The sequence below is a fragment of the Stenella coeruleoalba genome (assembly GCF_951394435.1).
Source record: "Stenella coeruleoalba genome assembly, chromosome: 4".
NCBI classification, from domain to species: Eukaryota; Metazoa; Chordata; class Mammalia; order Artiodactyla; family Delphinidae; genus Stenella; species Stenella coeruleoalba.
The window spans coordinates 50807027-50833188 of NC_137149.1; the positions used below are offsets into that span (position 1 = coordinate 50807027).

The 26162-nt window shown below is 36.3% G+C and overlaps 1 protein-coding gene across 1 annotated transcript in view; it reads right to left on the reverse strand.

The window, feature by feature from the left end:
- Window positions 1–409: 409 nt before the first annotated feature.
- Window positions 410–26162, reverse strand: part of DHX15 (DEAH-box helicase 15) — a 58796-nt gene continuing 33043 nt past the window's right edge. Inside the window, exons 7-14 of the mRNA XM_079919080.1 lie at window positions 19683–19769; window positions 18521–18670; window positions 18006–18114; window positions 17302–17493; window positions 14291–14413; window positions 9850–10040; window positions 8143–8312; window positions 410–6934 (exon numbers count right to left, since the gene is read on the reverse strand). Coding sequence (XP_079775206.1) covers window positions 6817–6934; window positions 8143–8312; window positions 9850–10040; window positions 14291–14413; window positions 17302–17493; window positions 18006–18114; window positions 18521–18670; window positions 19683–19769 — 1140 coding nt within the window. The 3' untranslated portion in view covers window positions 410–6816. The remainder of the gene's footprint in view (window positions 6935–8142; window positions 8313–9849; window positions 10041–14290; window positions 14414–17301; window positions 17494–18005; window positions 18115–18520; window positions 18671–19682; window positions 19770–26162) is intronic.

Here is a 26162-nt window from a genome sequence, read left to right on the forward strand (position 1 = left end):
TACATTCCCCCACCCCCATCAAAACAGAGGCATTTAGGGCTTCCCTGGTGGCGCAGTGGTTGAGAGTCTGCCTGCCGATGTAGGGGACCCAGATGTAGGGGACCCAGGTTCGTGCCCCAGTCCGGGAAGATCACGTGCCAAGGAGCGGCTGGGCCCGTGAGCCATGGCCGCTGAGCCTGCGCGTCCGGAGCACAGCGCAACGGGAGAGGCCACACCAGTCAGAGGCCCACGTACCGCCAAAACAAACAAACAAACAAACAAAACAGAAGCACTTGAGTTAGGGTCCCTTAACCCTCCCTTCTATCTTCACCTTAGTCTTTCTAAGGAAGTTTTCTCATTTCCTAGGCTACCACCACCAAGCTTGGCCTCAACCCGTCTCTCTTAAAGACACAGGTCCAAGTTTTCCCTAAAAAGGTTCAGCTGGGTCCCCTTCTTTAAAAAAATATTCCTCCCATCTTGATCTCAATCCTAACCATGCAACTTCTTGTAAAAAGTAGCCTTGGCAAGCTTTTCCTAGTTCAAAACCCTCTCTCTCTCATTCAACAATGCCTAACAGAGGGCAGGTTGGCCATGCAAGGGACTCAGGCAAACTGAAGAAAATGTGCCTCCCCTCCAGGGGCCAGCCACAAACCCCACTGCGGATTACTGAGTGCCATGCTAAACATCAGGTAGGCCTGTCCTTGCCTGACCTATGAATATTTTGAAAAAACCTTATGTGATCATCTTTCCCTTTCTAAACAACGGCTCTACTTGGTTTGAAACACCCCACGGTCACATAAAACAGATGAGCTGGCTGAAATCTGGCTCTTTTGGCTACCCATTTGCAGCCTCTGCCTTAAACATAAACTAGCTAATCCAATGATTTTGTAGATTCACAATTCTCATCTACCCATAAAAGTGCACCATCTAAACTTTTATTTCTTGGTTTTTCACCTCTCCAATTCCCTTATTGTAGCTTCTATACTTGTAACCTCTGCCATTTCTCTCTCTACGTGGCAACTAGGATCACAATAAAATGATCTGAAGCCTAGATTCGCAGTTGGCACACCAAACCATTTCATTCACTTGTACCCTAAACCAGCTATCCTTAATGACTCCTTTGCTTTATGTCACTACTTACTCTTGCCCTTTCACTCTTATTCTTCTGTTTGGGTTCAATCTTCTTACCTGGATTATAATGTTCTAAGTGGCTTCAGTGTCCCTCACTACTTCCAATCTATCCTCTATAGTGAACTCAGATCCACTTTTTTTTTTTTTTCGGTACGCGGGCCTCTCAACTGTTGTGGCCTCTCCCGTTGTGGAGCACAGGCTCCGGACGCGCAGGCTCAGCGGCCATGGCTCACGGGCCCAGCCACGCCGCGGCATGTGGGATCCTCCCGGACCGGGGCACGAACCCGTGTCCCCTGCGTCAGCAGGCGGACTCTCAAACACTGCACCACCAGGGAAGACCCTAGGATCCACTTTTAATCTAGCCTTTAAAGCCCTCCACAACTCGATCCCTACCTAAATTCACAGCCTCATCTGACCTCACTCTATAGCGTATACTCCAGCCAAAATGGAATACTTGCTGCCCCCTTAACACACCATCAAAACTGGCCCCGAATGCCAAGAGCACAAACCATTAAAGGGAAAAAAAAAAAAAGGATAAATGGGACTTCATCGGTATTTGAAAGTTCTGCTTTTTGAAAGACACCCTTAAGAAAATAAGTCAACAGGCTGGAAAAACATTTCCAAGACATGTATCTCATCAAGAACTTGGATCCAGAATACATGAAGAACTCAACAATAAAACTAATAATAAAAAGGGCTAAAGATGTGACCAGTCACTTCACCAAGAGATGTGAATGACAAATAGGCATGTGAAAAGATGTTCAACACCGCTAAAGATTGGTTGTGCAAATTTCATCACAGTGAAATGCAAATGGAAACCAAAATGAGGGACTACACACCTACTTAAATGGCTAAAATTTTAAATAAAAATGGGGGACTCCCCTGGTGTTCCAGTGGTTAAGACTCCGAGCTTCCAGTGCAAGGGGCAAGGGCTTGATCCCTGGTTGGGGAACTAAGACCCCACATGCCGCTCAGTGTGGCAAAAAAATAATAAAGGAGGAGGGTGGTAATTACAAAACACTGGCAAGAATGAAGAGCAATGAAACATGCACTGACGGTGGGACAGCAAAATAGTACAGCACTTTGAAAACTGTTGGGCAGCTTCTCATAAAACTAAACATGCGTTCCTAGGTATTTACACGAGAAATAAAAACCGATGTCCACGCAAACACCTGTATGCAAATAGCTTTACTCATAATAGCAAAGGCTGGAAATAACTCAACCTTCCAGCAACAGGTGAATGCATAAACAAATATGGTACATACATAATGGACTACTGAATATACCTATATATGCAACATGGATGACCCTTAAGAGCATTATGCCCAATGAAAGAAACCAGACACAAAAAAACTACAACCAGTCTGATTCCATTTATGACCTTCTGGAAAGGGCTAAACTAAAAGGACAGAAAGTCTGTGCACTTGCAAAGCTCTTGGGAGTCGAGCAAGGGGATTAGTGAACAACGGGACAGGGGGAAACATTTTTGGGGTGATCAAAATGTTGTGTATCGTTTGTGGTGATGATTACACAACTGTATAGATTTGTCAAACTTCACCAAACTGTAGACCTAAATCAACATGGTAGTTTGCTGTATGTAAATTATACCTCAATTAAAGCAGAACAACTGTCTCTGGACCATGACTCTTGGCCTGATAATGCTGTTAATTGTCTAAGAAATACTTAGTGCCTATTGCAATCCTAATAATTGTTTGATGTGCAACTAAACCACAAAATTTCCTGATTACTTAACCCCAAATTTGCAAATGGCTGCCTAGAATCCAGCTTTAAGAGTTAAGAAAAAAAAAATCTAAAATTTATAATAGGGAGACTTAACATATAAATTCGAATTTCCAGCTTGGTTTAAAATACCATCAGGCAAAAAAAAAAAAAAAAATACCATCAGGCATTGTCACATGAGAGCCAGGGATGTGAGCTTACCCCAGCCCTTAACCACTTCCAATGGACTCACACTTAACCATTTGACTTACTTGGCTGCTTATTTATCTCACTTTACTCAATACTTGACTAACTAATCCTTAACCTATCCTTCCTCTCTGATACCTATAGTTCTTTACTACATTCATCATACCTTGCTTTATATTATGGATCTTTGAACACATTTGAAAAATCCCAACCAGACCATAATTCCAGACGGTCTCTGAATTATCAATCTATTTTTATAGACTCACACAATGCCTTCCAGAGTTGGTACTTAATAAAATGAACAGTGATCGGTATTACTAAGCGATGTATACAAAAATTGTATGAAGGAATACCAATAACAATAAAACTTCTATCAGGGAGAAATGTTAAAAACAAGTTATAAATGTAGTTTTCCCATGAGTTCTCAATCAGGTTCCATTTACTACAGTCTATTATTAATTATAAATGAAGACTCTACAAAAAATAGCATCTTTTCAAACAGAATAAAACAGGCCCACATATTAAAAGAATGCAAGAAACTTGCCAAATACAAGTAACTCCCAGGTTTGGGTTAAACTTAGTGTATGACTGATAACAGAGGCTGCTTTTGCTAGGCTAAGTTCAAACACTTTAGAAATGAGCAATTAACAGTCCAAGCTAGAGAATTCACAGTAAGCCAAACAGGAAAGTTCCCAAAATCTAGCCGGTGTATATCAACAGAAGTACTTAAAAGTCACTACAGCAGTAAGTTCTCAATAAACACATTTGCCTTGATGATGGCAAGATAACTATCTGACCACTTGTACGATGGTTATCTTTTACCTACGGATAAAACATCCACCTATTTTATCCATAAGTATGGTACGAGGGCACCTCTAAAAATGCCTGGAACCAGACCACAATCCCCTCCTCTACTTTCAGTAATATAGAGTAATGTAATCTTAAGTTGCATTAACAGAAGCAATGGCATGTCTGGTCCCCTGGGAAATACAAGTTCCACGGCACTTTGCCCAGCTTAGACCACAGTATTGACTACAATCCAGAGAACACCCAGCAGAGGTTAAGCAGGAACATTCATGATATCTATAGAAACCGTATCAAAGAGGAAGGCTGAGGAGGAAAACAGGCTGTACAGCCTAAATAAGAATAAAGGAAGATGACAGTTAACTCAAATAACTAAATGGCATCATGCAGAAGAACAGCCAGGCTTATTTAACTTTACTCTAGAAGAATTAAAAACAATTAGTTACAGTGAAAGAGTATGCCCAGCATTTCTAAGAGAACTATTAAGATGTCTTCTAAAGTAATGGTTTTGCTCTGAAGTATCTGAGCAAAGGAGATGGCCATTAAAATTATTTAGAAAAGAATCCCAACTATTTGCAGGTACCTTACAAACCTAAAATTCTAGAACTAAGTCATATACTATATTAAAAATTCAGCATAGAATCCTTTTATTTTTGCAATTCTAGCTAAATGGACTGATTACAGGGTATGTATTTTATCCTGCCCTATACCCCCAAGTTGTGTTCATTTCCTCGGCCTTTACAGACAAGCGTTCTACTTGCTGATTGTCTTCCTTCCTTATGCTACCTATTCTGCACTCTGTATCTAGGGGTTCTGTATCCATGGTTGGTTGAATCCAGGGACCTGTGTTTACAGAGGGCCAATTGTACTATGCCATTTTATATAAGGGACCTGAGCATGCACGGATTTTGGTAACCACAAGGGGTCCTAGAACCAGTTCCCCACAGATACTGAGAATGACTATATTCACAACAAAAAGCAGTTCTACTTATTTTAAACTGAGAGATAAGGAGACCTCTCCAGAAAACCTTCAAAAAAGATTTTCTGAATTACTATGGAGGGAATTTTAATATTTTGGTAGGCATGATAATAGGGAATAAAAACTCGGTTTGCTCTGTTTCCAGGCAGCCACTCCCAATGCACACTCATCACTTGTAAGATACAAACAATACCAGCCATTCCCAGAAACTCTGCCAAATAACTACCTAACATTGTTCTACATATCGCTCTATAACTTGTTTCTCTATAAGAAAACCTAATGGTCGAACTCTAGATTTTAAAAAGCACAAGGTTAAAAAACACATACAACACACTGAGACCTATTTAAAATTGGATAGATGGTCAGATTATAACGATATGCAACTGATTTACCAACTGTATACTGTGGTATAATTTTAACAGATAATATATTACTTTGGCAAGACCTACCATTTTAGTAAACAGTCTTATCAAGTGCCTAGACTTTCTTAACCTAAAAAAAAAATGCTAGCATATAATATTGCCAATAGTTAACGTAGGACAAATTTTTAAACAATTTAAATGAAACCTAAAATATTACTTCAGCATGTAAATTACTCCATGGGACCAAAATTAAGCACTTAATAGAAGCATATTAACTCTTTCAAACCACTAGGCATCATTTAACAATTAACAGCTACCTACACTGAGAAGTATCTCAGTAACCTGAAATACTCTTAACTTGCCCAATTAACTCCCTTACACCACATACTAGATATATGCCTCAAAGTATATTGAAATCCCAACTATGTACACCTATAAATTTAACATTTAAATATTTTTAAAGAGGGGAAAGGGAGAAGAGGCAAGTCCAGACATTAATGAGTACAGTATTTACTCTTCAAGTAAAAGGAACTGATTTACTAAGAACCCTTTGATGGGTCACACCCTAAAGACGGGTCGCATCTAAAGACCCTTTGATGGGTCATTTGTGGTTAAAAAAAGGGTTTTTAACTTGTCTGTGGCCTGTTACAGGGAATGGAAAGTTCACATTTTAACACACTACACTAATTACTTTGTACATTGCATAAAACACCCAACACTGAGAATTCAGTAAAACTGACCAAGATCTACAATATATCATTTCCTATTGTCTATTTAATACAAACATTTGTTTCAGTGACTAGAGTGCTTAGAATGGTATAAGTAAAACAAAAACATCTGCTAAAAATGTGGTAACAAAATAATAAATAATCAGTCTTATGGAACGAACTTTAAGATGAAGAGAAAACTATCCTTTAATTATTCTGTCTTTGGGGATCCAATTCTGAGTAAAAACTACATACTTTATCTCATTAGATCACATCCTGACCTAACAAAGTGCTAAGCTATGTTCTTTAAAACACTGCTGTAACGACTACTTTAAAGAGCAACCCTGTGGAAAGATGCTGAATATGTAATCATAGTACACTTACAATTCAAGGAGAGAAAAAAAAAGTCCCACACTGGGAAGAGAAGAAGCCATACTTAAAGAGACTAGAACAAAAATATCAAAGTGCTGTGGCCAAAATTAGTATAAATAGACTTTATTGAAGTCAGTGCCTCTGTACTGAGACAGAAGATTGTGTCTACATAAGCACAAGTTGTAACATTTCACAACTTCTAAAAGGAATGTCAACAATTACAACGATCATGCATACCATGGTCGATAATCACATTTTAGAAGCATTTTCAACCATTTCTAAAGAAATGCTTATAACATTGTTATATATAGAACTACTTTCAATAAACTGCAAAACATTGATCGACTTTTCCAGTATGAGCTACAGTGTCAACACAAAAGGGAGGCATAAATGTTTAATTTATGAAATCAGAATGGAATATTTACTGTAAAGAAAAATTAAAAAGCTTTCAAATAAAGGCCATTATTGAACCAACGTGAAGAGCACAACTTGAACTTTTGAGTTCATTCATCTTTTAAAGCTGTCCTCTGAATAACTTCAGTTCTAAGCATTGAATTCAGTACTGTGAATATTCCTTGGATTGCAGTTTGGCAATGATGCGGTCCAACTGTCTCTTTGCTTCACACTGTGGGAAATTGCTCATGTCATAATATTGAGGGGCAATTTTCACCAACCTGTCCAGAAGGGGGGGAAAAATTACCAAATTAACAAAGTACTGGAATTGCTAACGGGATAGGCATTACTCATTAATATACTGATAAAGAAAGGCAAACCTACAAATCCAAATCAATGTTAAAATTACAAATGCCTAATCCTTATAAACACCACTTTTGATATGTATGCTTCTAATAAGCTGTAAATTTTCTGATGGTGGACTTCCCATAAACTTAAAAAAAAGATAAATTCTTACAAAAAATCCTTTCTTTACATTAATACAAAGATATTAACATAAGGTCATTCATTTCTTCACTCTAGAACACTATTTTGACCAACCTCTCTAAGGTTAGAGTACTGAAGGTTCTATACAAGAAACATCCTGGTATTCAAATGACTGGATCTTCTCATTTTCAAAGTTCTAATAACCATAAATATAACTCTATACCCCAAACAATACACTTGACTGAATCTTTTTTAACGTTTAGCCATACAATTTTTTCTCAACAAAGCATTTAAGATAAAATGATAATGTCCTACACAATTTCAGTGTCAAAAGTCATAAATCAGTGTAGGAAATATTGCAAGTGACATCAACTAAAATAAGCGCTTCAGTCCCACCATTCTTGGCTGACGTTTCCTATCTTAAGTTATAGAATAGATTCTGGCAAAAAAGGAAAAAAAAAAAGGACACAAGAGGGAGTGAGGTAGTGAGCTAGTGAAGTGGGTGGGTAATTTTGCTTAAAATAAGTCAGTTCTGATTACATTTTGTGAATCAAATATGCAATGATACAAAAAGAGGTATAGTTTTTAATGCTTGCTTAGCTCCTAAAGCACCAACATATAAATAACAGTTGAGAGCTAATTATAGTGGGACAGCTAAAATATAAAGACTGACTGACTTCTGGAACCAGAAGACTTGAGTTAATCACAACAGCAAGAGAAGGGCTCTAAAGACACTCTTGATATCAGTTAACTGTAGCTTTATATTTGGCTCCAAATCCTGCCCATGTCCGTACCAATGATCTCACTGTCCTCTTATCAAACCAAAGATTCTAAGAGGTAACCATACCATCAGGTCAAAGCCCCATAACTATACACTGGACTATATACCTTAGTGATGAAAACACCAAATTCCCCAGAGTCAAACGAAAAACAAGTCTCCTTTCAGATTCCATTCTGAGCAAATGGTAACGAAAACTTTTAGAACGAAAGGCGCTGAGCTTACCATTCGGGCTTGATATCTGTACACGTCCGGATGTAATTCTTTGTTGTAAGAACAAACTCATTATAAAGCACCCATTCAGGCTTGTGGTCAAGAACAGTAGAGGGATGCAACTGAACCACCTGGTTATCTTTCACAGTTAAGTAATGCCCTGTTCGTTCTAAATGTGCCACCTGAAACCAAAACCCAGTAAATTAATACGATACTTCTGATGTGCTAGTTACAAAACAAAAGTGGTGTAAAGCTACCTATATCATTAGGGACAAGCAAGCCTCACCTTTTGCTTTTTATCTGATGGCTATATTTATCTACCACTGCCTAATAAAAGCAGGCATCAGCCAACTACAGCAGGCCAAATCCAACTCACTGCCTATGTTTGTAAGGCCTGTCAGCTAAGAATACTTTATACATTTTTAAATGATTAGGGGAAAAAATTCGAAAGAGAAACATTTGGTGACACTGGAGTGGAAATCACGTGAAATTTACATTTCAGTGAAGTTTTACTGGAACACAGGCATTCCCATTTGTCCAAGGCTGCTTTTGTGCTACAAGGGCAGGCAGAGTTGAATAGTTTTAATAGGGACCTAATGGGCCCACAAAGCCTACTATATACTATTTGGCCTTCCTGCCTTAGACCATCTAGAGTAGGTTCTTAATGCCAGGTGACAATTTTGTGGTAGCTGAACAACTACTAAAAGATTAATTATCTACAATCAAACACATCAATTGGTGGCACTCATCTAATATTTAACAAATACCAAAGCAGATGAAGATAGCCCTTTCCAATTCTAGAACTCTAGTAACATAAAGAATATGTGTGAATAATAGAAATGAATAATACATAATAGAAAATAAACTCAATTTTATTCAATAAATATTTACTAAGCACCTACTAGGTGCCAGGTACTACACTGCATGCCCTATTTCTAATAAATTTTAATCTTAAGAGAATTAGAAATCCATAATGCTTGAATAACAGAGCAAGGCATGAAAATCCTAACTCTAGTAAGATCTTATAAGATGCCACAATAAACATTCTGTTGCTTTGATTTCAAATACCGACAATGCGCCAATCTACTTTCATTCTGACTGAGTGCATTTAAGTCCATTCTATTTATTGAGCTCATCTGGCCTTAAGGCAGGCCACATCTTGCTTAAAAGACAGAGCCAAAGGAGACAACGAAAAAAACAAGTGGGATATATAAGAGATAACTAAAACCAATCCCATCCCAAGTAAGGGACTGACTTGTTTTCATCAGAAAAACTTTGCATTTTTAAAAACATAATCTGTTGTAAGTCCCTTAAAATAAATACTCACTAGATTTACCTGACAAGTTTTACTTCAGCCTCCAATATAAAACACAAAGCTAAATGAAATGTTTTAAATTATTTTTCTTTATTACTTAAATCAAAAGACACGCCTGGCTTTCCCAGCACCAAGTGTCTTAAAGACTCCATTAATAAAAAAGTAATTCTAAAATTGATGTCTATATAACTGGATCACTAACCATGCCATTTAGTGAATTAATTTAGACACGTAAAAACTTCTTAGTGTATCAGTTCATTCAAGAATTTGGACATAAAATTTAAGATCAATATTTATAGGCATTCTTTAACTGAATTTTTGTGTTTATGTGGATTCCAAGGGCTGCTATAGAAAACAAACATTATGTAAACATTTAATTATGCACTTCTGTATTATCCACATACCTGCATAAAATACCCAGTAACCAAAGCTTTTCTTATATTAATATAATAGTCCCTGCTTGTAAAGTCAGTACTTCGACGAGGCAAATTAAATCTGTCCATAATTCTCGATAGCTGCTGGCGTACATTGTCTGCTGACATCAGGGACCTGTAGTTAATGAAGTTGTCATAACACCACTGAACCGATTCATGATCTACAAAGTTGGAGGGAGGGAAAATAAGAGGGACATGAATCATCCAAACAGGTATATTATCTAATTAAAAAAGGAAATCACTATAAACAGTAAGCTAAGTAATCCAAAAGGGAATAACCCACATCATTTTTATAAATTAATCACAATGTTATCAACTTTCCTAAAAATCTGGAGTGAAGTTCAAAATTAGAAATAGCACTAAGGTTTCTGGCTATTGAATGACAAAACAATGGTTTTTGGATAAACTATTTTAATTGTTCTGAGTTATTTACCCATAAACATACACCTGGTTGTTTTAGATAGTCTGACAGGGGTGGGTTGAGAGAATTTGGAAAAATGCCATGTCTTTCTCATTTTCAAAGAAAAAACAAGCTTAGATTAAGACTATCAAATACAATTTAAAAGTTATAAAAATGAACTTCAAGTGACTATTGTGTGCTTTGCTTTACTCCTGAGCTAGAGCACCCCAAACTTAGTGTTTAGAAGTTTTACTGTGACCCATGTACCTCTTAGTGGTTTAAAATACAAGTGACATAGGTTACAAGGATGTCTGGAACACTCACTCTTATGTTTAATAAACAAAGCTTATATCAAAGCACTTCAAGTAATTTCACTACATATATTTTATTATCAAAGGGATCTTTCTCCATTGATGAATCCTTCCAACTAACCTAGAGATGCTCATATAAGAGCTCAAACTGTAGCATCATGTAAAACATTACACAGTGCCATCTTTATGTCTCAAAGTCACAATGGAAAACTGCATTATTTACTTCAGAGGCCCTTCGATAAATAAATCTAAGAGGGTTATTTGTGAAATGGGGGGGGGTCCTTAAAATATTACAACTATGATGATACTTTTCCAGCTATGTGATATACAGTAATCTTTGGCATAGTCCTTTCTCCTTGGTTCTAGGATTCTACGAATTATAATACACATATTCTTAATAGTTTGTCAGAGGAACAACAGGTATATTAATAAATGTTTATCCATTACAAAATGCAGCCACATTTCAGAAACAGGGTAGGTGGATAGATGGTGTAGTAAATGACCTTTAAATTGAAGACCTGACATGTTAAAATGTCCATTAATTAACCCATCTGGAATGAGAAATAAAAGGTATCCAACTGAACATACTGACATTTAAAGCAAAGCACTGAGTATCTTCAGAGATGAAACAAAGAAAGTATGTGCTTAATGAAAGGTAACGTCGAAACAGACAATAAAAAGGGGGACTTCTTAAAAGGGTTGTTCATTTGCAGACTCTGATCTGGAGTGTAGTGTTTCTGACATGCTAAACTTTTCACAGAATTCATACACTAAAGAGTAACAGAACAGGAATTTTAAGTTGTCAAGATAAACAAATAGTATCTGATGGTTTTACTATGTCTCTAAATTTTTGAGAAATAGTTTGATAAATGGGAGGAATAAAATCTAAACACGGGAACATTTTATTAAAATAATTCTAGCTATATATTTCTCACAGTGAAACTACTCTTAAGATCTAAAGCCAAACCATTAGCACAGACACACACAAACACACAGAGAAATTAAGGCACTGCAAAATAACTTAAATCTAGTTCTGTTTCCCAAGTGTTAAAACAAATCGTATAAAGACTAATTTATCTTTACTATGTAATCAATCATTGTTTTTAATGAAATAGATCGTCTTGACTAATATCTGAAATATTTGCTAATATCTGCTAGTTTGCAAATACACAATGTTTCAAATACAACACAGCATCACTTAAAAAATAGTTAAAACACCCCAAATTCAATAAATGGATCTGAAATGTCCAAATATTATGTGGAGATCAAAGTTTGATGTTATTTTTAGACTAGCTCTCCTTATTTGAAAAGGTGGCAGTGATTAAAGGCTAAATGTCCAGTCATTCTGTTTCCTTTGACCTTATTAAGAAAAGCGTATCGAGGAAAAGGTCTAAAACTAACCAACAGCTTACCATCCCTATGGCAGTGAAAAGCATTTAGTAGAAAAGGATCATCTATCTAGTGAGCAGATGTTCCCATTCTACTTCATGACACTCCCTCTGCTCAGAATGGGTAGGAGAAAGCTTGTATAGGTACCTACTGTTCAATATTTTCCTAGAAAGTTCCCAACTACCAAATATGTGTATAAAGCACAAGCATTCTTTAGCAATTTTATCATTTAAATCTTAAAACTCCTCTAAGATACTGTAATGTTACATTTATATGTAAAAATGAAAACACACAGTTCCACTATAAATCTTAAATTTCATTTTCAAACCAAACTATGAAATACAATGCTGTGCTAGTTATCATCAAAAGCTTAAATGACAAAATAATACAACCTAATTTTAAAAGAATTAAAATGTCCTGTGAGAGAAATAGGGTTAAAAAACCATGCTGCTCCTACAGAAATCTTTTCATTTCCACTTAAAACAGTACCTTAATAACGTCAAGGGATTCTGAGAACCAAGATGGATGTGAATCTGCTCCTTCTCAAGGCAGTTATCACAATCTGTTAACAAGTTACGTGTCTGGTGGTCACACAGTTATCAACTAGCATGCAATACAGTTCGCACCACAACAGGAATATAGTGTATTTCTTGAATTGATCTATCCCATCAGGAATAAAGGCTTTAACATTATGCATTACCAATACTTTGGACACAAGAAGGATAAAATAAATTTTCTGACGTAAACTATGTATTGGCCTTCATCTGTTTCTCAATTACTTTTCATTTACCTCATCTGCCCCAAATTTCTCAGATCCAGGAAGAGAAGGACTCTCTACCTTTTCCTTATCTGATATTCATCAATTCTATCAACTCATATCAGAGTTCGTGTGTAAGACACAGATGTGCAATTTGGCTGCTAAGGTCCTTGTTCCTCATACTGGCCCTCTAGCACTTCTGGACCCTGAATGAATAAATTCACCCCTATCCCCAAAGAGATGTGCCAAAGTCAACAGACTATTTTAAGAGTGTAAATAGGATTTTTTGAGAAATAAAAATGAGATTCAAATAAAACAAGGAGTGCAAAATTTGAATGTCTATATAATAAATTAGGAAACTAAATTCTTATCAGCAGAAACCACAAACTTTCAGAGTGATTGAAGACACCACATTCCTGGAAAAGGGTGATGTAGGGCTATCAGTCTCTGAACGTATCACCCAACAGGTTAACCTACCGATATGTAGAAATCAAATACTTTCAGAATCTATTGCAATTATTTCCACATTTTTTCCCCTTTACATTTTCCTCTCATTTAATTTTTACAAATAGTGCATTCCAACAAAAGCATCTAGCAATAACTGTATTATTACCACTATGTTTCCTTGTTTTCAAATAACTGGAAAATGTTTTTCATGTTGCTAAATATTCTCTGAAAACAATATAAAGCTAGAACAATATTTCATCACGTTGCTATAGCATAAATCACTGAACCATCTTTCTACTGGTGGGCATTTAGGTAGTTTCCATTTTCCCTTACTATGATAGGTAACTGTGGGATAAAAAACTTGAAACATATCTCTGTCCACAGAATACTAAAAGAAAATCTCACAGATTATCTCTGGGTCAAAGGGTTTGAGTTTGTTAAGGTTCTTGGTAACATAAAATCTACTGCTTTTCATAAACATAACATAAATTTACATTCCCAGCTCTGGTGTAAGACTGCTCCACTAAACCCACTCCCACACAACTAAAGACTATTTTTCTTTAACCTTTGCCAATTTTATAGGTGAGAAAATGGCACCTCTCAATAACAATGCATTTATTGAACTACAAGTAGAGGTGAATTTCCTCCTCATGTTTATGGACCACTTATAGCCTGAGAATGGTCATCCACATTTATAGCTTGTATTTCTATTTTGTTAGTTTACTCTTTTGTAAGAGCTATTTATTAGTAAAAATATTAGACAGTAATAATTCTATAATACAAAACCATTCACAAAAAATGCAAAATTAAAACAAAAGTATATCAAAATCTGTATGTTCATGGTAAATTTTATACAAGTATTTTATCTTTATTTCTCTGTATTTTCCAGGTTTCCAGTGCTTTTTCCCTGATTATAAAAGTAAACAACTCTGGAAAAGATGGGCAATTTCTATTTTAAATGATAGTCATGAGTTTTTTTCTAAAGGATCTCTGGGTTTCTAATGTAAAGTTGTCACGGATAATAAATGAAAGTGCGATGAAGAAACATCTTATATGCTGCAAGTGACATTTAGACAAAAGAGTGCCTTCAATCTAATTTACACTTACTTTGTTTAAAAGCGTGGTAGACATTCAGCAGTGTCAGATGATCTCCATCTATGTGGGCAAATCTCATCTTGGCCTCATCTGCGGCTTTCTTGGCCTCCGTGGGGCGAACAAAACACTGTGGGACTAAACAAGGTTGGTATGGGCCCAACACAAACGCCCATATCGATGAGTCACGCATTCACAGATAGAGGAACAAGGCCTAGCTAGGTCAGTTCACAGAGCATAGGGCAGGGCAGGATGGCCTCCAACTGCATCTTGGACTGTTTACTACCTTGATTTGGTACATCAACACCTAACCACATCTGTAAGACAAGAGGGTTTCAAAGCTACAGAGTACCTGATTATTTTTAACTAGATCTAAAAGTAGGCATCAAAACAGCTATTCTGAAGGCCATCAAGATACTAGGAAGCTCAACTCATTTCAAAAACCAGTGCCGATAGCTCTACCAATAGCCAGAATTACGGTGTTAATAGCCTTTTAGCTAAATATAATTTTTTAAAAGGCCATCCATTGAATCCACTGAATGGTTATGAAAGTGATGAAGCTATACTTGCCCACTGCAGGGCTAAAAACAACTTTCCAACCAGTGTACTGCCACATTTCTATTGTAATTCTTCCCTAGTGCTGTGGCTATTACCAACTGGTGGGTATCACTATTAGCACTGGTGAGCAGAAGCATATGTAAACATAAAAAATATCATGAAATCTTGGGTTTTGATGATAGCAGTAGTGGTGGAAGGTTAAACCGCCTCTGAATTAAGAAAATTCAAAAAGGCTGGGAATATTCGGCCTGGTTTTCCAGCATTTTAAGAAAGATTAGAAAATAAAGTCCCAAGTTCTTTTTTTAAACTGTATTTGAAGACTTCAATATAAAAGCAGAATCCAATATTTTAAAAGTTGACAATTAGTCTGAAACGGTCATTATTTCAAGGGTCATCAAAATATATAACTACAGTATTTGTTTAGAGCCTCAATATTAATTCACATAAAACTTTAAGTTGTTACATACAAAGCGTGCACTATATTTTTTGAAATACAACTTTCCTTAATTCACTTTAGCAATTCCATAGTCGTAATAGCAGTATGAAAATAAAAAGATTTAACAACTTGGGACTTTGTGAACACATTTTTAAAGCTCTTAAAACTTTGTCAATAAAAAAAAATTATAAATTATCAGTTCAGATAGAAGATAATGGGAATAATCGACAGTGAGATCAAATACAGTATCAATTACTCTTTGCCATACAGTTTCCCCTTTAAAATGATTCCAAAGAAGCCAAATAGAGACAATGACACATAATCACAGTAAATACTAAGTCTTGCTTAATGTAACTGAAGCAAGGTAATAAATAAAAGTACAGAAACCTCTCATAGCTGTGAAAGTTAATGTGAACTAGCTACCAGAGTTAAATATTGGGTGTAAGAAGCACTCCATAAGGCCCCTGATTTGTACTATTTATATCAGGACCCGAAAACTTCAGAAACTATTTAAATGGAAAACAAAGCATTACAAGCTCAGCAAACTGTTTCAGTTCCGTGACTTCTTCCTCACACTTTAATAACGTTTTCCCCCACAAATGCCATGCTTAATAACTGCTGCACATAAGTGTTCACTCTCTTGATGTGCTAAAGATGACCAGTAAACCCTACGTTTTGTAGAACTAGTACAAATAAGAGATGTAGTTGGAAGATCTCAACTGCATCATAATGACCAATTTTTTTTAAGAGCTAATTTTCTGAACTCAGACAATGGTAATTGTATAGTATGCCTGATAAGAGAACCTAGAAAAATAAAAACTGGGCAGATAACAAATACACAATCTGTTAAAACTCTTGCCCCACACTTTCTCTAAAAACTAAAATGTTGGGTTAACTACAACTGGGAGAATCTAGCAAAAACAACATATAAGAAAAGGCAGACAACAACCTACCACCACCTCCGCAAGAGACTACAATTTCATTAAAATGATTCGATACTGCCCTGCCCATCTGCTCTGAGTCTGATCAATCATAACTCTGCAAAAAAAACATTTTAGCTAGTTCTTAAATTAAAAATTCACACCATTAAAATATACATCTAAACTAAGCCAAAATTTTTATATTTAGAAATTTTAAAAATTTCCTCGTTTAACTACATGTAAGATTTTGAATTATTTGAGGCATTTAATTATAAATAGTACCAATAAACCACTCTATGACTGGAAGTCAACTTTCCCCAGTACTGAAACTAGTATTATAGAGTACTTTGATAGTAAAAACTTAATACGTTTTCTATTTTCCGCTGCAAGAACCAGTGTATATTTTTATATTAACAGTATTTCTTTTTTTTTGGAAAATCTAATTTCCAAGTTACTATTTATTTATGAATTAAGTGTTACTATTAAAAACAATAGTATTTGTTCAGCTTAATGTTCTAATTTTTAAAATAAGCCATTTTATCTATTAGACATATTTATTTTATCAAGTGTTTTCCTGTCATTGTAAAAGAATTACCATCAGGTTAGATTTTAAACCCAGAATTATATATTACTACTTCTATTTATTTGATACTAAGTTTGAAGTAAATGTTTGATTGCCACTGCAGTACGATTTATACATGTAAAAAAAGCTCACTCTTTAAATGACAGTTTGCTTTGTCTCAGGCTCACTTAATAGTGCCAGCTACTAGAACAAAGTTCTTCTGGTACTTTTAGCAATAAACTGCAAAACTAATGGACCTACCAAAGAACTCAGTTATGATGTCTTCAGACTTACTCTCTTATTGAGATTTTTATCTGCACTCAAGAGAGCCCATGTTTTTACTATACTGTGTGCACAATGACTTAATTTACTTTTGTAAATACTATGTCATTATGAAGCTACTTTACAAGATATTTAGGAAGCAAAATGAGTCCCTTAAAACCACCTATAAAATCCACTATCATAGTAAATATTAGAAAACAAAACCAAAAGTGAAGTCCACCCAAACTTTGAAGAGCTGGGCTTTTTTTAGTTCCTTTCCCTCTATTACCTGACAACATAGCAGTAATAGATAGGACCTCATTAGAACAGTTGTAGTCACAACTTGCAATAACCATTTTAGCGAGCTGTGGATCTAGAGGAAACTCAGCCATCATGGATCCCAATTCAGTCAGATCTCCATCATCATTTAAAGCAGCCAGATAATTCAAAAGTTCTAGGGCTCTCATCAGAGTTTCAGGAGCTAGGAGGAAAAGGCAATATAACAGACAAGCAAAAACGTGACAAAGTACAAATTATTATAAGCATTCTCATTTTTCATTCTACAGTGGACAAAGCTCGAAACTCAAACTGTCATCAAATTCAATTACAGCGATCTAGCAAACTATGAATCATATAAAATTGCAAAACTTTCCTGTATAATAGTAAAACTGTCATCTTCCTAAGTACATTAAATAACTGTTAACTCAACAATGTGTTTATCAAACTATTTTTCTTCCAAAAAAAAATTGGGAAAATTTTCATTTTCATGCCCTGTCAATAACTCCCAGAATAATTTAGCTATTCTGAAGGGAAAAAAAAAAAAAGAATTTGCTCTTTTGTCACTCTTTTAGTTTTAATGCTAACACACAAAATTTATCTTGACACAGTGTAAGAAACAGGTAAAATGTATTTAATATACACACTGAATAGGATGAAGAGAAAGAGTCAATTTTGGTTAAAAGGTTTGATAAAATATGCTTTGAGAATTCATACCTGGTGGATCCATAAAATCAAAATGCACCAAATCATCAATACCAAGTTTCTTCAATTGTAACACAACTGATCCTAAATTAGAACGCAAAATCTCAGGATAGGTGTTATCCTAGAAAAATACAAAAACATTTGTTCTGTTAAACATTCCTTAATCCTCTTGCTCCAAAAAGCAAAACGTATCTGTTCTCTGCCCCCTCAGCTATTAACTTTTGGCATTTCTTCTAAACCGCTGACTAAAGAGAGGAGAAAAACACTTATGGACTAAAAAGACTAAAAGGGAATCAGACACTTTCTATGAACTATCTTTATAGGGTTCGAAGCGTTACTGCTGCTGCCCACCTAGACTTAGAACTGTAACAAAGATTTGTATTGGTAGACTACACCATAAATCTCAGAAAAACTAAAGAGATTATAGTGCCAAAAGGCAAGATAAAGTAAATGAAGTAATTTTCTCCTGGTAACAAATTCAACTTAACCTTCCAAACACACTAGGAAGGACACAGTAAAACCCTTACCTGCATTTCTGTTTTGTAAGCTTTCTCTGTATAAAGTCTGAAGCACTTCCCAGGTCTGGTTCGTCCAGCTCGACCAGCCCTTTGCTGAGCTGAAGCTTTACTAATGGCTGTCACTAAAAGGGACTCGACTCTGATTCGAGGATTATATACCTATTGGAATGGAAATAACATTAAGAATGATTCTTCCTTCAGTTAAACACAAAACTGTGATCTAACAGAAGTATCCAAAGCCCACAGCTAACCCCAAAATAAACAAAGTAGTACTGATGACCACGATAAACCATGCTGGGACAGAAACAAAATGCATCGTCTTTACTCTTTAACTTTCTTTCAGGTATTCTGTCTCCAACATTTTGAGAGACCCAAACTAACGTGAAAAGTCTCTTATCTAACACACAGATAGCTTATATCATCTTTACTCTTCCTAATTTAAAATAATTTCAGCTTTACCTTACTCTTATATAGTGGATTGTGCTGAAGGTTTTTGCCTGAAAAGAACCTGTCAATTTCAACACCTTGGACATTAAGAAAACTATTTTGAACTTAGTCCAGAAGAAGTCAGTTATATGCTGCCAGTTTAAAGGACAGTTTTCTATCAAAAACATGAATACTATGTACAATGAATTCTCCCAATTATACTTATAAAATGTAATCAAATGCAATCAAAGATCTTTAAATTATAAAACATAGTTTATTTATTTACTGAGCAGTCACTTCATTTGGTAAAAGTGCTTGGTATTCAGTACTGTTAAACTAGGGGTTAACATAGTACTTTTTATTCAAGTACTGTGCCTGGCACATAGAAACTCTAATTTAGTTGGGGAGTGACTGATATGCAGGTTATGATAATCAATCCTGTATTTATTACTACCACCATACTCCTTACATGAACATACACTCACATACAGAACACTCACCATCACTACAAAGAAACAAAGAAAACGATGCAACCGAAAAGAAGCCTAGGGTTAAACATTAAACATGGGCTTAGTATGTGAAAGCCAGCTAGAACACAAAGAGTTCATATCTCAGAAGTCTGAAAATGAAACACAAACTGGAAAATAATTCTAAAAAGTAAATTTAAGCCATTAAATGAGTAAGCAGTAAGTACTGTTAAACTAATACTAATTTATAAAGTACTAAAGTAGTACAAAATACGTACCTTTTGTTTCGCAAATCCAGGATCAATCACAAATACCACACCATCTATTGTCAAAGATGTCTCTGCAATGTTAGTTGACACAACAACCTGTTAAGAAATAAAGAGTACTTAACTTATACTACCGGCCAAGTACAATTCAAATAGTAAGATTAGCATTAACTTTCACTAAACAATCAGTTACAACCCACTAAATAAACCAGAAATAAGGTTTGATCTTTAATGACCAATGCTATATAAAGACGAATATTTAAGAATTCAGGGCTTCCCTGGTGGTGCAGTGGTTGAGAGTCCGCCTGCCGATGCAAGGGACACGGGTTCGTGCCCCGGTCTGGGAAGATCCCACATGCCGCGGAGCGGCTGGGCCCGTGAGCCATGGCCGCTGAGCCTGTGCGTCCAGAGCCTGTGCTCCGCAACGGGAGAGGCCACAACAGTGAGAGGCCCGCATACCGCAAAAAAAAAAAAAAGAATTCAAAGTTTCATTAAGCTCATCATAGTACCTTCCTTTTTCAACAAAAAATCTTCAGGTTATTACTCAATCACATCATGTTTTGATTATTCAAATAGCAGAAGAACATCAAAAGAAAATTATCAATAAATCAATATAAGCTTACCTCACAGAATGTCTCCCTGAGAGAACACTCCTTTGTTAATATCCAAACTCCACACAACATGTAAATCTTTCAATATTTTCAGGCAACATTGACAAAGGAAAACTTTGTATCACCAAAACTCAACTCAGTATTTTAAACAAAATGGCACATAGGGATGAAAACCTCAAGTTAGAATCCAAGAATTTGCAGATCATCAGAACAGAACGTGGATGTTTTGTAAAGTGTATAGTCTCAAAGGGGGTGTCACTGCATACAAGGAAACTGTTAATCATTTTAACTTTTTATTGACAGGGAATAATGTTTAAAGCATTTACATACTAACATGATAGCTTGCTTTTTCATGTGGGTGTTTTACTGTATTTTAAACAGGTTTTAGAAGATTAGGGGCTTGAGAATGACATGTTACATAATTTTTCTTTTTAAACAATGGGAAAATGGGATCCTCATTATTATTTTCCCCAAAACATCTCATTTTGGGAACAGATTGCTGCCATTAAGTAGGAGATACGTGTATATACAAGCAGTTTACACAGAAGATAGATCAGAGTCTGCTCTTAAAGCTTTTACAGTTTGTAAAGAAACATTAGAGGTGGAGAGGAAGTGTAATGACATCAAAAATGGGCTGTAAGGTTTCCCTGGTGGTGCAGTGGTTGAGAGTCTGCCTGCCAATGCAGGGGACACGGGTTCGTGCCCTGGTCCGGGAAGATCCCACATGCCGCTAGGCTAGGTCCGTGAGCCATGTCCACTGAGCCTGCGCGTCTGGAGCCTGTGCTCCGCAACGGGAGAGGCCACAACAGTGAGAGGCCCGCGTACAGCACAAAAAAAAAAAAAAAAAAAAAGCGCTCTAAGATTTTTAAAGTGTTTATTTCCAAAGTGAAGACAATGAAAACTTACCGAGAAAATGGCGTTTAGGAGAGTTGTTGAAGGTAAGGTGGGATCTACCCACAAGAGGGAAGGGAAGAGCACTAGAAATAGAAGGTTCGGCTTAAACGAGAGAGCATGTGGACAAGAATGCCCATAGGCACATGTAAGAAAGGACTCACACTGCCAGGAAATCTTGGAGGTTTAAAAGATTACTAGAATGCCGCGGAGCAACTAAGCCTGTGTGCCACAGCTACTGAGCCTGCACTCTAGAGCCTGCGAGCCAAAACTACTGAAGCCCATGTGCCTAGAGCCCGTGCTCTTCAACAAGAGAAGCCACCGCAATGAGAAGCCCAAGCACCATAACTAAGAGTAGCCCCCGCTCGCCGCAACCAGAGAAAGCCCACGCACAGCAACGAAGACCCAACGCAGCCAAAAATAAATAAATAAAATAAATTTTTATATATTAAAAAAAGATTACTAGAACATCACTAACAGGATAATATTTTAGAATCACTTGCATGTCTAAGACAAAAACACTCCCTTTGTGCATTGGTCAGTTGAAAAGACTACTAACTAGCAAATGGACAATAAACCATAAGTGGTTTGATGCTTAATGAAATATATTTTCCAGAACATTTTGAAGACACGCACATTCAATAATTAGAGCTGAAGCAAGCATAAACAAGGTTAACAGGTGAACTTAAATAAATACAACCAGAGTTTATTTAATATTCTTCTACAAAGTCAGTGTGTTGTAGTGGAAGGAGCAGGGGTAGGTGGCAAAGCCAGGAATCAAACCTAAATAGCTAAGTAAGAGTGGAGAGGTTTTAACACCCCCAAGCTTTAATTTCCTTTTATAACTCTTGTATACTAGTCTAGCTGAGACAGAGTTTTAAGATATAAACTTAGATAATGTGGAAAGCCCTTAAAACTATACAGAATCACAAACTACATGCCTGTGATTACATAAGAGGTCTTGTAATTTTCTGTTATTCTGGGGTGAAAATGGTTGCCATTATGGATATATGTTGTACTTCTAGATAGATGTTTAAAACACATTTTAGGGGAAAAAAAATTTCACATATTTCTAATAGAACAAAATATACTCAATGTAATAAAAATGTATTGATGTGATTAACCCTTTGAGTTATTTAAAAACAATTTTTGTCCACCAAATAATTTCACTTGGTGTTCATGTGTCTTCTCTGGGTGTGTGTGTGACAAATCATACAACACCTTATAAAGTGGTGTGGATGTGTGATTTCACAAGTGTTTAAGAATCAGGTGATTACACCAACTTTGACAAGCTCCGTGTCATTACTGATGATAAAGTCAACTGCCATCCCAAAGTCACACTCTGAAATACAAGCATAAAAACACCTAGAGAAGCATGGTCTTTAGACTTTTTCCAAAGAAAAGCTTTAAGGTGATAAAAACTTTTTTTTGAGTAGGACCTACCTACCCTATGAGAGGTGGGTTTTGGGACAAAAAAGGGGAACAATCATATAACAAATTGTACAACTCTGAGGGAGGTATTTCTACTGACTCTACCACTAGAGCTGGATAAACAATACTAACTAAGGCTAAATAAAACATACACACCCACAGATTACAAAAGAATAGAGAAATAAATGAGATGATAAAAGTTATCTAGCTGTCTTGGAACCTTAGCAGTGGGGTGAGTGAGGCAAGCCCTAAGTATGTTCTAAATGTGTTAAGTGGCACATGATCTAATTAGGAAGTGGTCATAACACAGTGATACTGAATTTGTCAAGGGACTTACATATTACTGACAGGAATATATACGTTATAAGCTTTCTAGACTGTAGCTTGCAAATAAGTGTTCAAAGTGTCTTAAAGAGTGTTCAAACCTCACTTGCAAAGGAATTATTTCAGGTAAATAACCCCATATATAGAATAAACATTATGACAAAAAGTCTGGCGATGCCAATTCTAATCTTTTTATATTGTATGTGTTAAGAATAAACTCTCAGCTAGATTTATCCCTTTCCTCCTCAATAATCTGCCTTCTAATGGAATCCACGTTGATTTATTTCAGTAATTCCATTTCAAAGTACTTGAGTTGCTCTACTTGAATTCTATTTGGACTCAGTAATGCAGTTAGGTTAAACAAATTTGGATTTTTAGTCCCTAGGGAACTCGGTGGGAGTCTCCAATTCAGTGAGGACATTAGCTTGTTTGTAAATGTCCCAGCAGCACCACACTAAGTTATCTTCAGAGAGTGTATTATTAAGCCTCTCTTTAAAACTACAGAGCCATCACCATAAGGGCCATTTCTCTTTTATATTGAGCAATGTATGCTCTGAGCATACACTGTTAATTAGTAAACTCTAAGATAAGCTACAGAAAAATCAGCTATTTGTATGGACAAAATTAATGAAAACTAAATAAAAACAAAAATAGTTGTTGGATTTTAATAACACCAAATCTACATAAAACAGCAGCTATAAGTCTTAGTCAAAAAATGCATACAAGTGACTTACTGATGAGTAAACTTTCATGCATGTACAAAACTACTGTAGCTTTAGCTTAAAGTCAAATATTTGAACAAATGTCAAGCATGATCAAAACAGGTAACAGTCTCCATCCTCACATAAATTTATGAATTGCATTCTCAACCTTTCTTTTAAAACAATTTATTTATTTATTTATTTTTGGCTGTGTTGGGTCTTCATTGCTGCACGTGGGCTTTCTCTAGTTGCAGCAAACGGGGGCTACTCTCATTGCGTTGCGCAGGCTTCTCATTGTGGTGGCTTCTCTTGTTGCGGAGCATGGGCTCTAGGCACGCGGGCTTCAGTAGTTGTGGCTCTGGGGCTCTAGAGCGCAGGCTCAGTAGTTGTGGCTCGCGGGCTCTAGAGCGCAGACTCAGTAATTGTGGCGCACGGGCTTAGTTGCTCTGCAGCATGTGGGATCTTCCCGGAACAGGGCTCGAACCTGTGTCCCCTGCATTGGCAGGCGGATTCTTAACCACTGCGCCACCAGGGAAGCCGTCAACCTTTCCTGATTAAAAACTTGAAAGTTTACCATTGGTGCTATGTTGCAAGTCCACATAAAAAGAACTCAGTAACTATTTGTAAAAGGAATACTGGTTAAGTACCCAGTGCCCATAAAAGATTACGTTTAATATAGCCTACATTTAAAAACTTGAGTACTAAAAAGCTGTTTTGTTATTAGTTTTACCACAATCCTATTAGGAACCCTATTTTGCATAAATTAATACAATGAGTAAGATAATAAGGTACTACCTTACAAAACGTGCTCGAATATAAAGTAATTTAACAAAAACATGAATCAAATAGTATTTTGTTTCACACTGGAAGCAGACTGTAAACCCCTAAATGTTCCTATGTAATTTTATTTATCTACTTACTTATTTTTGTGCTTTGTCACACTCTTTATATTTTTTTAAATTGGAGTATGGTTGATTTACAACACTGAGTTACTTTCTGCTGTACAGTTTACATATATATATATATATCCACTCTCTTTTAGATTCTTTTCCCATATAGGTCATTACAGAGTATTGAGCTCCCTGTGCTATACAGTAGGTCCTTATTAGTTATCTATTTTATATATAATAGTGTGTATATGTCAATCCCAATGCCCAATTTATCCCTCCCTGTAATTTTAAATGAATTGTATCAGTCAGTGACAGCACTCTTGAATGAAAGTCCCATTCTAGTAACTGGCAGTTATGTTTAATTAATGAATTCATGACAAAAGAATCAAGCCTTGGCCTCTAGTTCTTTGTTTTATAATATAAATAGGATATTACCAAAGTTGTAGCATTTAAAAAAGAGAACAGGAAAATAGCAACTGAATACCAGTTCTTACTGTTCTGGTATCCACCCACATTCCCTCATGTAACCTGTGTGCATCTTAATTCTTACCCTTCTTCTTTTCCCACAATCCCACCAATCCTTTCTTCTATTCTAACTGAACCTGCCAAGCCCTGGGTCTGATGGTCACTTGCTCATCTCGCCTGCCAGTCACTGCTTGGCCTTAGTGCATTTCAACAGTCTCAGGGTTTCAGCTGGCACTCCTACCTTCCCTGACCAGCTTCAAAATACATGATTTGCTGGGTGAATCCTCCTCTATAAACTTCTATAAAAATTGTTCACTTTCCCTTAAACATGCTGGGGTCCAATGTGTCTTTCCTCATAAAGAATAATGCACCAATTGCCAAGGGAAGTCCTCCCTCCCCTGGGATCATCCAGGGAGGCCATGACAGCCCTCTTCTCAACCTCTAAGATGAAGCTGACTCACGCCAGGAGATAACATGATTTCCCAACAAGAGATCCTATAGCTTTAGCTGAATGAAACATCATTAGTGGATGATGAAATAGCACTGTGGCCCTTAGTTTTGATTCTGAATTAAAAGCCTGAGATGGGATCCCAAGGTGAGTCCAAGCCCTGGGAACTCCAATGGCCTCCCCTCAACATCTGTGGCCATCACACATATATCCAACTGCTGCTGAATCACTCTTTTCAGAAAGACAAAATTCTCCTAAATATCCTAGGATTTACAAGAACATGAAAAGCAATAGTTTTAAAAACCAAACAACTCATTCTATTCCATGGGCTTTGGCTGTAGAGTCTACAAAATGTACCATGTACTGGACTGACACCAGACTGAACCTAAATTTCCAATATACTAGTATTAACAGAGCGAAGAGCTCAGATATGAAGTAAGTTTTAATGTGTGGGCCCAATAGTTCTCAAAGTAACTCAAAATGGAATGAAGAGAACTACATGAAAAGACAAACATGGCAAATCTTGCTGTAAGCCAATTTTACTCAAAGATAAATAAAAACACCATTTTAAAATTAAAACGAATGCAGATAACACAAAGTGTACATGATTTCAAGAGAAAATTAAATCACCTGCCTGGAGGATGTACTAACTCTAACTCCTCTTTACTACAGAAAATGTTTACGAAACAGCTATTTTTATATACATCCATTGACAAAGAGTGAAGTTAAAA